The 12,056-nt window shown below is 50.2% G+C and overlaps 3 protein-coding genes across 3 annotated transcripts; 2 read left to right on the top strand and 1 right to left on the bottom strand.

The window, feature by feature from the left end:
- The first annotated feature begins 1,814 nt into the window (after positions 1-1,814).
- On the top strand, positions 1,815-4,370 carry LOC112891994 (vacuolar protein sorting-associated protein 60.1-like). Its single transcript, XM_025959029.1, has 7 exons — positions 1,815-1,963; positions 2,135-2,286; positions 2,486-2,579; positions 2,666-2,737; positions 3,259-3,370; positions 3,632-3,774; positions 4,109-4,370. The coding sequence occupies exons 1-7, from the start codon at positions 1,895-1,897 to the stop codon at positions 4,157-4,159; spliced, it is 693 nt and encodes a 230-aa protein (XP_025814814.1). The 5' UTR covers positions 1,815-1,894; the 3' UTR covers positions 4,160-4,370.
- Positions 4,371-4,781: 411 nt separating this feature from the next.
- Positions 4,782-5,798, top strand: LOC112891995 (light-regulated protein, chloroplastic). Its single transcript, XM_025959030.1, has 3 exons — positions 4,782-5,062; positions 5,164-5,322; positions 5,409-5,798. Exons 1-3 carry the CDS (start codon positions 4,887-4,889, stop codon positions 5,500-5,502), a joined length of 429 nt encoding a protein of 142 aa, XP_025814815.1. The 5' UTR covers positions 4,782-4,886; the 3' UTR covers positions 5,503-5,798.
- Positions 5,799-5,832: 34 nt separating this feature from the next.
- Positions 5,833-11,213, bottom strand: LOC112891993 (DNA excision repair protein CSB). Its single transcript, XM_025959028.1, has 7 exons — positions 10,691-11,213; positions 10,436-10,580; positions 9,744-10,307; positions 9,258-9,660; positions 7,664-9,126; positions 6,927-7,361; positions 5,833-6,836 (listed from the first exon to the last, which is right to left on the bottom strand). The coding sequence occupies exons 2-7, from the start codon at positions 10,526-10,528 to the stop codon at positions 6,162-6,164; spliced, it is 3,633 nt and encodes a 1,210-aa protein (XP_025814813.1). The 5' UTR covers positions 10,529-10,580; positions 10,691-11,213; the 3' UTR covers positions 5,833-6,161.
- Positions 11,214-12,056: the final 843 nt, after the last annotated feature.

Genomic DNA, 12,056 nt, shown 5'->3' with positions numbered 1-12,056 from the left:
GCCGCCGCCGCCGAATCGGTTGCCCCGCCACGTACGGCGAGCGCCGGCGAGGCCACGGCCTCCCACAGTCCCGGTCGCGACCGCATGATCTCGACGGCTGATGACGATCGCAAGGTCGCAACCACCACAAGTGCCAACACTCTACGACTAGCCTAGGAGAAAGGAGCCGCCACTTCCCCCCACTTGCCAACACCTGTAAATACAGAAGCTAGTGGTAGACTGGTAGTATGTGGAGTGTGAAGCTCCACTAGCTCAGTAGTGGGAGCGTAGCTTGGCTTGTTCCTCTTCTTCTTCTTTTAGCTAGCAGCACTGGCCTGTACCGGCACGCAAGACGGATCGGATCGGCCGTGGGATCGGGCGGTCTCCGATCACGGCGGCGAAGTTAATGAACGGGGGCAGGGGACAGCACAGTGACCTTCCTGCTGGTAGCTTTGCTTCCTGCTCGATCGGTCGACCTGTGCGTTGGCGCGCGTTCGTGCTGCAGTGCCAGAGCCCTAGCTAGTAGAGAGCAGCGCATGTGGCGGTGGGACGATCGATAGGGTTCGCCGTCACAAGGAGACCGGTGGGCGCGCACGCGCGACGCCGTGGCCCGTATGGGTATGGAAACGGGTAACGGCAGGGCATGGGCCGCCTGGTGGGAGCGCGCTTGCTTGCCGCCGTTGGGCTGGGGCGACGAGGTGGCGGCGCGGGGGCGTGCCTGCTAGCAGAGAGGACGATCGGGATCGGAGGAGCGCTCGCCGTCGCCGGCTCGCCATTAATGTGGCGGGGCTTTGTGCTGCTGTGCTGCGAGCCGAGACGGCGACCGGTGGGTCGCCCACCTACCAACGGCCCCCTGGTCAGTTAATTCGGGGATGCGGAGGGAGCAAGAAGACGACACGAGGGAGGGAATGCGTGGCCGCTTCGTGCCGGCGTCGGTTCGTCATGGATTCGGCTCGGTCTCGTGTTGCTCGATCCCCCCCCCCCCCCCCACCCCCACCCCAGGCCCCAGGGCTCCGTCTCTGTCCGACTATGCAGCGGGCTTGCATGCCAGGCAGAGCTCAACTCAACTGATCCTAATGGTAAAGCTTGCTCATCCAGGAATATTGTTTTGGCCGGCATCGCAGATTTTTCAGACTGGGTGTCAGGGGACCGAGATCCCATGAAGTTAGGAAGCGGCCGGACGTGAGGACGGACACTGTTCGGCACTGTGCAGAACTATTCGCCCGGGCGCTGTGCAGCACCGTTGCTCTCTATGGGCAAGACCACACACGCTGGAGCTGCTCTCGACGCGCCGTGGGCAAGACCACGCTCATGCACCCAGGAGCCCAGAACTCAGAATCTCAGATGATGCGTGCCCCAGCCCGCAGGCGCATGAGGGTGCATAGAAAATTCATAAACTGTCAGACTTTTGTGAACTATAAAACCTTATATTTGGAATTGTCGACTATGTAATCTTGATAAAATTCTCCCATCACTACTACTTCGAACTACTGATCTTGGAGCTCCATCATTATGCAATTCCGATGTTGGGGAAGGGGTGCTGGAATATCTATTCAATGGTTGCTAAAACAAATGGAAGTACCCAGTGTTCCTTACATGTCATTTTAGTCCCTTTTTTTTTTCTTTTTTAGGATACCATGTTATGTTATTTTGGTCTAAATTTAGGACCTGCAGACTTCGGCTAGTGGGATTTGCCAACGAAGTCCATAAATGGGTTGCTCCGGACCGGTTCGGCCCAATTTGAAATGCTGGACCGAATGGTGAGCCCACTACCAACGGGAAGCCAGCAAAAACAGCTGAAATCTTGCTTTGACTGGTAGCCCCCTGTCAACATCTCGTTTTCGAAAACCGACCCCGCTCCGCACGCGCCCTGACCCCTGCGGCGGCGCCGGCAGCCAACCGGAGCGGAGCGGCGATGAAGAAGATCTTCGGCGCCAAGAAGGACAAGGGGCCGCCCCCATCCATACAGGACGCAACCGAGCGAGTCGGTCACTGCCCTCTAACAATCTGTAGCTGCTTGCTATCCCTGCTCCTGTTGCCCCCCTTCCCTCTCTCGTAGCAGTAACTGCATTGGTTCGTGGGCAATGGCGACCCTAATCTGACCCTCGTCTCATGATCCGGTCTCCGACGCGCGACGAATCGTTCGATCCGGCAGATAAACAAGCGGGGCGAGACGGTGGACGAGAAGATCAAGAAGCTGGACGAGGAGCTGGCCAGGTACAAGGACCAGATCCGCAAGACCCGCCCCGGCCCGTCCCAGGAAGCCATCAAGGCGCGCGCCATCCGGCTCCTCAAGCACAAGCGCATGTTCGTTCTCTGCTCCCTGTCTCCCCATTTCGGGCCCTTCAGCTTCCGCCACAATCACTTTCACTTTTGTTACTTGCCTGTTGCTGGTTTACGGTTCCCTACTTGATATTAGCATGCTAGTTGCAATTTCACCGGAAATAGTAGCAGCAGGCAGCTATTATCCGATTACTAATTTGAGATTGCTCCCATTTGCCTCGAGGTATGAGGAGCAACGCAACATGTTGTACAACCAAACCTACAATCTCGACCAAGTTGCCTTCGCTGCCGATGGCCTCAAGGACGCACAGCAGACTGTAATGTCCTCAAATCTTTTCTCTGCTAAGTTCATTCTTGCTTACAGTGATCAGTTTTATTGAGTGGCTTCCTTTTATTTTCTCAGATGAATGCGATGAAGGCGGCGAACAAGGAGCTCAAGGGAATGATGAAAACGGTCAAGATTGAGGACATTGATGTATGTCTCGCAGACATTCTCTTGCTCCTAGCACTTTGAGATTTTGTGATATCTATTTCTTTGCTTCACACCTGGACTGAATCACTATCAAGAGTTTCCTGAAAGACTGTATGAGCACTGTTGGTCAGGACCTGGGTAGAACGATTTGAAAGAACCAATCTTATGAATTTGGCTATTTTAAGATCAAAAGTCCTACCAGTACCCATGAATACAAAAAAAGGAGAGAGTTCTAGATTTCTGTTCAAATCTTTTGATCAAAGGCAGAGCATATCATTATTGATGTTTTATAACCTTATGTAGCCTGTATCCTGGAATCATCACCCTTATCTTTAGGAGCTTTCTAGGTGATTTATTAGTATCTATACAATAAAGTGCAGTTTTTCCAAGCCTGCAACATCACCCAGATTGTGGGAAATGCTTGATGGAATGCCTTCAATATTTGCTGATTTACTTGATGCTTACCCACCCTTCTCTTCTTTCAGTAATTTGCATTGTACTTGCTCTTTCTTGCAATTTCTTAGAATATGCAAGATGAAATGACGGATCTGATGGACGTGAGCAATGAGATACAAGAAACTCTTGGTAGAAGCTACAACATCCCTGATGACGTTGATGAGGAAGAACTGATGGGGGGTATGGAAGCTGTAATTTCATCTTTGCTATATGACATCTCTACCTGTATTTTAAGGCTTCCAGCATTCCATGGTTTTTGGCACATCACATAGCAGTATGGTTACTTGCTAGTTGTCTAAAACTCCAAATGATCAAATATATTAATACCCTAGATATCCTAATTTTTCTTCCTTGCCATGTAGCAGGTGATGTTTATTGCCTGCTTTGTGGAGATAATTCTCAGTTTCCTGTCCTTACTAACTTTTTCTTCGGGCATTGCAGAGCTGGATGCTTTGGAGTCTGATATGGAGTTCGAGTCAGCTGCAGTTCCGTCGTACCTTCAACCTGAACCTGATTTTGATGCCGACCTCAACTTACCTGCTGCACCAACTCGCCCTGCAGCAGTCCCAGCAGGTGGACAGCAGGTGATTTGTTTGCACAACATTCTTAAATTAATGTAGTTCTGATGTTTCCCCCCTTGGGAATGAAATGGACCACCATGGAATTGAAAATATCTTTGACCTGATGCAGTAGTGGGTTAGGTGAAGCAGACAATATGTTTTACCAAATTACGTTTTGAATGTTTCATGCATTTGCCTTCTAGAATTTGCTACCTGGTAGGGTAGGCAATGGTTTACGGATTGCTTAGTGGTTGATTGCCAAAAAAAAAAAGTTTTACATGGACCACTTTTTCAGCTAGAAGTTTGCTTGGTTGAGCTGGTGTTAATGGTTGTTTTCTTCTTATCTGATTTGGTGCAGGAGGATGAACTAGGATTACCAGCGGTGCCTCGAGCATCACTTCGCAGTTAGAAATGGTGTTGTACCTTGATCTTAATTTGGTGTGAAAACTCTGTGGTCTGTGTCTGAGTCTGAACAGTCTGATGTATGCTTTTTTTTTTCGTCATGGTAATGCTTCAGTTTATTATGCTTGCTGTAGCTGCTGCCCTTTCCTGTTTCCTTGTTAAGGTAACAATTATATATAATCGTGTCTCTTTAATGTTGTGTAACCGCAACAGATTAATCACCCCCTATCCCTGGTGCTTTTTCTTTCATTCTGGAATTTTCATCTATTAACGGTCAGTTGAATTGAGCTTGTTTGGAAGTACACATCACCAGGCACCGATAGAGCTGTAAACAAAACGAAGAGGAGTGAAAAATATCTGCAACAGGTTCTCTTCTTGCAGCATCCTTTTCTTGTGTCACTTTTCCTTTTTGCAACAATTGAGGATATAACACTATCAGGATCAAAGGTAGAAATATCTTTACAAGGGTACAAAAGGGTTCAAAAGATCTGGCATTTGGGGAGTGGGTCCCCCTTCGCTCCAAGAACAATTCAGGTCGCCAATTGGGGGATACCACATACCAGAATCTTATCCAAACCAGGGACCACCCAGTGGCCCTGCAGTATATAAGGGAGCCTCACGCAAGCTTGGAAGCTCCACACAGGATAGATAAGCCTCTCCAGATCATACTGAACCAAGCCGCCACTTCACACTAGAGCACTTGATCACACAAGAAAGTTCAGGTCTAGAAGAAGATGCAGGCCGCCGCTACAGCCGTCGGGTTCTCGGCCGCGGCGCCCGTGAAGGGCAGGCCGACGGCGGCGAGGAGCACGGCGGTCGCTCGTGTCCCGGCCACAAGGAGGAGCGTCCGCGCCGTGGCCGCCGCCGTCGCGGCGGAGACCGCCGAGGTCGACTACAGCTCGAGCTTCTCGTAAGTGTGCAAGCCATGGCTCGACCATGGCGATCACGCGGTGTTGAGTTCTCGCTCTCTTGCTTTGGTTGCTAGGTATATGACGTTGTATGCTGCTGCAGGGTGTTCCCGATGGAGGCCTGCGACCTGCTCGGCGGCGACACCTGCAGCGCGCAGATGTACCCGGAGGCTAAGCTCGCCGGCGCCGCGGCGCTGGAGGCGGCCGCGAGCAGGATGGAGGAGGTGGAGAGGGACTACCTGTCCTACGACGAGCCGAAAACGTGAGCAAGCTCGACCAACGACACTAGTGACTAGTTGCTGAAACTGGATTGCTCGGTTGCTGATTCCGGCTGGGCTACTGCTGCAGGGTGTTCCCCGGCGAGGCGTGCGACGACCTCGGCGGCGAGTTCTGCGAGGCGCCGTACCAGGCCGGCGTCTCCAGGGAGCTGGCGCACGCCTGATCCCGTCGTCCATCTATCCGCAACATGAACTGATCTCGCCGTCGAGGCGATGGGTCCATGCTGCTATGCACGTATGGGTAGCAGACGATGCTTACGAGGTACAAGGGAAGCTAGCGTACGCACGTACAGAATAACAGCAGCCAAGCAAGGCCAAGGACCTGTCATGTGTGTAAATGTGCATGTCTCTTGGGTTGTGCCAGCGCCCAGCTGTGCCTGTCTGTAGAAACTGAAGATGCTGTTTTTCAGCTTCAGAAGATTCAGTAAACGATCTATAAACATACGTTAAACCGACACAACTCCAGCAGCTGCGATCCAAGGTGCAAAATCGAGTGATTGATGAACCCTTTCAGATGCTAGAAACTAGTGCAAAAATCACCACCAGGCTAGGCTGACGGTCAGAGTGGAAGAGAGAGCACAGCGTGCCACCCAACGTTCGAGACAGCTGCATCAGGGTACAGCTCCTACAAACACACCGTTGCTCTAACACAGTGGCTACCCGTGAAGATTCCTATTCCTGTATTCACAAGGCATCTCCTATAGTCCTAAGATTTCTTCCTGTTAAGTTGTCCCTTACAAAAAGAATCAGTGAGCCACCATAAAGATTCCCAAAAAAAATCCCTCCTAGACCAAAATTTTTCTCCTGTAAACTACAGCTACAATCACTCGTAATCAGGTTTCAGCACCCACGTGGCACCATCTGCGCCCCTTTGCAATGTTGCTATCTCCTTAAGCAGGTTCTTGAAGAGAAGCATATCCTTTGACTGTATGCGGCTCTTGAAGTGTTCAGTTATGCTCGTGGAGCTGGCAGACCCACCATTCTGCTGTATGAAGGTGCACAACTGACGGATCAGGACTTCAGGTTGCACGATCATGCTTCTGTTAGAAGAGTTAGATGAGCGGACGCCATTCCCTGATGGACCTGGTATGTGATCGGAACCTGATCCTCTGTTGAGTTGATGTTCCAATGCATCTGAAGCAGCCCCCTCTCGGGTTCCACGGATCTTAGCCAAAAGTTCGGCAGAAGACAGTGCCTTGCCATTTAGAGCACCTACTGGAAGACTTTGGCTCCTGCTGCTTGAAGTTTCTGATGGCTGTGACGAACTGATCAACTGGCTGTTGACTGTGGACCCAAACTTCCTGCGAACAGAAGAGGGTGCCCCAGCAGCACCAGATCTTCCAGTCCACGTGGGAACAGCAAAGCTGTCACGGCTTCTGAGCATCCGAGATTGACGTAAAGCTTCAGCTGCCCTTTGTGCCACCTGTGAGGCTTCTGCTTCAAGGCGCACCTTCTGGTCATCATTAGCATTCATTATGGCATCATGATTGATCGCGCTCTGAGCAAGTTCAAAAAACAGAAAGTTAATTCAGAAAATTGAGATGCTGCCGATTCAAATTTTCCTTAGATATGAGATACTATTGCTTACATGAATGCCCTGGGCATCAAAAAGACTCTTCAAAATGTTTGATTCTTCATCTGCTTGGTCAGAGTTCTCATCCACTTTCCCATTCCCTCCATTAGATGGTTCAGACTCACTGGTGCTTGGCAGAGTCGAAGCAATATGTACCTGGTCTTGTTGACCTTCATTCGGAACCCTAATATTCACATCTTTAGACAATTGGCTGAAAATATTTGATGTTTCTGTCAAACCATTTCCTTCATCATCTTGTAGTGTGAATAAATCCTTCATGTCTCTGGCTTTAAAGAATCTCCTCTGCTGTGGGTTTTTCAATACTTTGTTAGTAAGGAAATGCTTGTATATCTGTCGATGATAGACTTTCTCCTCTATTGTCCCACGTGTGATCAGTCTGTAAGCTGTCACATCTCTAGTTTGCCCAATACGCCATGCACGTTCCCTGGCCTACACATACACACAGTCTAATAAAATCAGTGGTGATTAGATATTGCTGCAAGTTTGCAGAGAACGTTATAACAGGATGAACTTGTACACATAGCTAAGGAAATGATAAACAGGAGATTATGCTTTAGCACATAACAATTCAAAATTATTCATCTATCATGTCATCACTCACTGGCATCAAGTTTTCATGTCAGCAACTTTTTTTTTAGGTCTGATACAATAAGCGTACTTATAGTCTTGCCAATGCATACACACACGAATAAAAACAATTAAAAGCTAATTGGTGTAAAAATAAACTGTACCTGCATGTCTGTTGAAGGGTTCCAGTCGGGATCATAAATAATAATCCTGTTTGCACCAGTCAAATTTGTACCCAGGCCACCAACTTTCGTGGTCAGAATGAAAACAAAAATTTCATCTGTGTTATTGAACTCATCAATTAGTGCCATTCTTTGTTTTGCAGGTGTTAGTCCATCCATTCTTCGGTATTGGTAGTCACATGCTGTCAAGAAGCTCTCCAAAATGTCTAACATTTGTTGAGTCTGAGTGAAAAGAAGAACACGGTGGCCTTGGTCCTTCCAGACTTTAAGAACTTGCTCAACCACTTTCATCTTTCCACTTCTTTCAGGATTCCCATAGTCAGGATTCTGAGCAGCATGTTCTCTCTCAAGTAGATCGGGATGATTGCATATCTTCCTTAGGACATCTATCCCATACAGTGAATTTCTATTGCCATCAAATATTTGTTCCACCTCTGAACTAGCAAGGAAAGCACGATAAGTAGCACGCTGCTCTGGAGTCAGACTACAGAAAAGAACATGCTCTGTTTTCTTGGGGAGCTGTGCGTTGACATCAGCTTTCATGCGCCTAAGAAGGTATGGCATGATAAGATCACGCAAGACAACAGCACATCTGTAAGCTGTGGACACTTGCAATGGCGTTGCATTAGCATAACCACCAACAGTAATTGGCACAGAAAACTCAGTCTCAAATACAGGCAGCACACCCAGTTTTCCAGGGAACACGAAATCAAAAAGGGACCAGAGTTCAGAAAGTTTATTTTGAATAGGTGCACCTGTCATGATTATCCTGTGCACAGTCTGCAGTTGCTTGCACACCAGTGTTATCTCAGCATTTGGGTTCCTTATACGGTGACCCTCATCCAACACAGCATATCCCCATTCTATATCAAGCAACTTCTCCCCTAAGATTCTTAGCTGCTCATATGTAGTCAAAAGCAAACCTGATCCTGAATTAACAACGCTTGAAATCAAGTCATCCCACTTTTTTGCAGGCTTTGCGCGTTTAACCTCTTCACTATCACTATCCCAGGAGGCTTCACTGTCAGAATCATTATATGGCTTGCTCTTTTTACTTGAACCATTTACAGAATCGTGCAAGATCTTCACTTTAAACTTCGGATACCACCGACTGGCCTCCCTTTGCCACTGTTGCAGAAGGGTTACAGGACAAATGACAATGCTGGGCTTGTACATGCCACTGTTATGCAAGGAACCAAGAAATGTTAAGACTTGCACAGTCTTTCCTAGGCCCATTTCATCTCCAATAATTCCACCAGCCCTTTGACAATGTAATTCCCATAGCCACTGCACTCCCACTTTTTGGTAGTCAAATAGCTGCTCATAAATTGTGCCAGGAATTCTCAAACCACCTTCAAGGATAACAGGAGGTAAACCATCAAAACCTTCTGCTGCTTGATCTTCATCCTCAGATACTGATGCCGCAATGACCCCATCATCCTCATCTGTATAGAAATACAGAGAGACTAAGTTCACTATAGCAACTTACACAAACAAAAGGCAAAAAGAAATACATACGCGTTTACAAGGCCTACAGAAGCAAAAGCTATGCACTGCAAACCACACTCAAGCATACCGTCAGTTTCCAAAAGTGATTCCTTCAATAAGTTGGCTTTCCTCCATTTCTTGTTAGGCAAGGGCCTCTTGGTCTTATTCCTTCGTCTCTTCTTTTCCTGCTCCTCGGAACTGGGAGAAACAGGGCGTTTTAGAGGTCTTCCTAGCCTTTGAAATGGAGCAGTAGGTGCATCCAGTTTAGGTAAAGATTCTGGATCAAGCAATTTTGTCATTGGGCGGCTTTGTGCAATCTGCTGCATCGACTGAGCAAACTTAGCAATCCTGGAAGCTTCCATGGTTTCTCCGACTTGATCAGAGGGATCATTTTGCCTATGAGAAGGCCCAGGTAATTCAACACGCTTCTCAAAGCCCTTCAACTTGTGAAAGGGTGTCAGCAAGCCCTTTCTGATCAATTCTTCCCTTTCCTACAGCAAAGTGTGTAACATTAGAAGGCAGGGAAATACAACAAATAAGACAGGGAAAGAGACCCTATATGGCTTATACTCACAGTTTCCATAAATCCTGCAGATGCCCCATCAAGCACAGAATCGAAGTCGTCGTCGTCATTGTAGCTCATGGTTTTCAGTTTTGGTGCCGACATCTTCTTGGGCCCTCGAGATGGCATTAGTGTCTTCTTCTTACGCCTCGGCTCCTCTTCAACCGGCATGGCCAGCATCTTATCTTTCCGTTTGTCCGAGCCCGACGGGCAGGGTTCCAACTGCGTTATCTCTTTCTGAATCTGCGCTTTAGCTTTCTTAAGGCTCTTAAGGCGCTCGGCGGCAAGCGCCTGCTGGAGGGCTCCTCCATGAGGATCGTCCTGCGAGGTGTGTTCGGCACGCTTCTGCTTCTTTTTATCTTGCGTGTCACCACTGTCTGAGCTGTCAACCTGCTTCCCGGAGGCGTGCTTAGCTCTCTTGATGGTGGAGGCTACAGCGTCGATCTCGAGCTGCACGGAGTGCAGCTTCTGGTGCAGCCTGGCCTGCACGTCAGCCTCAGGCACGGCATCATCACCCCTCTCGTGGTCATTGGCAGCTGCTACTTCTTCCACATCATGCTTTGGGTCAGCCTGAGCCTGCACACTCGCATAAAGGTCGCGACATGAGATGATACAGAATTACAGATTGTGGGGAATCGCTAGGTTCTGGTTGTGAGCTGCAGGACGAATACGGATGGCGTGAGGGGGGAGGAGACCAGACTTGCCTGCGAGAGGATTTTCTTCTCGATGTCCTCGATGTTCGCGGACGTGACGCCGAGGCTGTGCAGCAGGCGCTGGTCGTCATCCTCCTCGTCCATGGCGCGGCGCGAGGAAGAGGTGCCGGACCGGGAGACCTCAGGTATTCAGGATCTGATCGAGAGTGAAAAAGGCAATCCAATTCGTCAGAAGAAATGCATCCAAGCAAAGCTGCGACCCATGATGGATGGATGGATGGATGGGTGAATTGAGGGGTTACGCACCAACAAACACGGGGGAGGAAGAGACCAAACCAATCCAATCCAATCCAATCCAGGCCGGGTCCGTTCCGGGTGGGGTCGCCACTCCACTCCAGTCCACCAGAGAGACGATCGAGAGGGGAACGGGAGCGAGCGGCGCTGCGGCGGACCGCCCACTGATTCGGCGGAGAGAGAGGAGCCGGCCGGCGGCCTCGTGCGCTGCCGAGTAGTACACAGGAGGAGGAGGCAGGGGGTCGGGAACTCGAGACGCCCGCCTCGCCTCCCCTCCCTTGCACCCAAATTCGATCCCAACCCGCCTCGCTCGAACCCCCACCTCTCCGCCGCTGCGAGATAGGGTTTGGTTTTCTCCCCCGTCTCGGCCGACGAAGACGGGAGGGGAGAGGGAGGAGTCGGAGTTTGGTTGGGGCGTCGGCGTCGTGTTGAACCGACGCGCCTCGGCCACCGCCTCGGCCAGGTCTCGTCTCGTGCGGGCCGTGCTCGGCCCGGGCGTGCCAGGCCGCGGGTCAAGGCTCAGCAGTTGCCGCACCACCACGCTACGCACCAGAGCTCTTTGATCCCTGAAATACTTGTATAGTACTTGGCTAATTTGATCCGCAATGGATTTAACGTGAAAAACATGTTTCGGAATGTTTTGCCCCTATCGTATATTTGAGCTCCTTTGACTTCCTTTTTCATCAAAATAAAAATAAAAAATGGATTCTTGGCTGCTTGGCCTCTAGAGCGGATTTGTTTCACTCCTTTAGAGCATCTCTGCTCTCTATTTGACTCTCCCTTTAACTCTTAAAAAACTCCTCTCCATATTGAGTTCTTACTTAAACATACTCTCTATTTTTTATTCTGCAAATCCCAACTGCTCCTTCAACTCTCCCCTCCACACACTCACGTGTGGGTCCCAAGCGGCATCCCCTTCCTTTCCCTTTCTTTATCCTCCGCGGCCTCCCTTCTCCGCTGTGGCCTCCGTGCTCGCCGTGTCGCGCCGCCGTGCTCACGCCGTCGCCGCTCTTCCTTGTCGTGGCCTCGCTCGGCGAGGCGGGGCTCCTCCCGCCCGCCGCGTCGCGCCGCCGTGCTCGCGCCGCCGCTGCTCTTCCTCGCTAGTGAAGAGGCGCAATGCGGCCGCATCCATGGCAAGCGAGGAAGGGGAGCTGCTGTTGGTGGGAAAGGAGATGAACGCGGGAGGGCGGGACTTGTGATGGCGAGGCGGAGCGGCTCGGCATCTTTACCGAGCGACGCCGAGGGAATACCGAGCGCGATGGCGAGGCGGAGCGGGTCAGCATTTTTGCCAAGCGACACCGAGGGAATACCGAGCGTGACGGCGAGGGGAGCAGGATATCGAGGTTGTTGGATGAGAATTTTACCGGTCTTTTTCTTT

The sequence above is a fragment of the Panicum hallii genome, chromosome 5 (assembly GCF_002211085.1).
Source record: "Panicum hallii strain FIL2 chromosome 5, PHallii_v3.1, whole genome shotgun sequence".
NCBI lineage: Eukaryota > Viridiplantae > Streptophyta > Magnoliopsida > Poales > Poaceae > Panicum > Panicum hallii.
This window is presented reverse-complemented; position numbering and strand designations above follow the sequence as displayed.

Bases quoted from the DNA above. Each gene is read 5' to 3' on its own strand.
- LOC112891995 (XM_025959030.1), top strand. From the start codon at position 4,887: ATGCAGGCCGCCGCTACAGCCGTCGGGTTCTCGGCCGCGGCGCCCGTG. The intron at 5,063-5,163 runs GTAAGTGTGCAA...ATGCTGCTGCAG, and splicing joins GACTACAGCTCGAGCTTCTC to GGTGTTCCCGATGGAGGCCT. The intron at 5,323-5,408 runs GTGAGCAAGCTC...CTACTGCTGCAG, and splicing joins TCCTACGACGAGCCGAAAAC to GGTGTTCCCCGGCGAGGCGT.
- LOC112891994 (XM_025959029.1), top strand. From the start codon at position 1,895: ATGAAGAAGATCTTCGGCGCCAAGAAGGACAAGGGGCCGCCCCCATCC. The intron at 2,287-2,485 runs GTTCGTTCTCTG...ATTTGCCTCGAG, and splicing joins CTCCTCAAGCACAAGCGCAT to GTATGAGGAGCAACGCAACA. The intron at 2,738-3,258 runs GTATGTCTCGCA...GCAATTTCTTAG, and splicing joins TCAAGATTGAGGACATTGAT to AATATGCAAGATGAAATGAC.
- LOC112891993 (XM_025959028.1), bottom strand. From the start codon at position 10,528: ATGGACGAGGAGGATGACGACCAGCGCCTGCTGCACAGCCTCGGCGTC. The intron at 9,661-9,743 runs GTGAGTATAAGC...ACTTTGCTGTAG, and splicing joins CTGCAGGATTTATGGAAACT to GAAAGGGAAGAATTGATCAG. The intron at 6,837-6,926 runs GTAAGCAATAGT...GAACTTGCTCAG, and splicing joins TTGATGCCCAGGGCATTCAT to AGCGCGATCAATCATGATGC.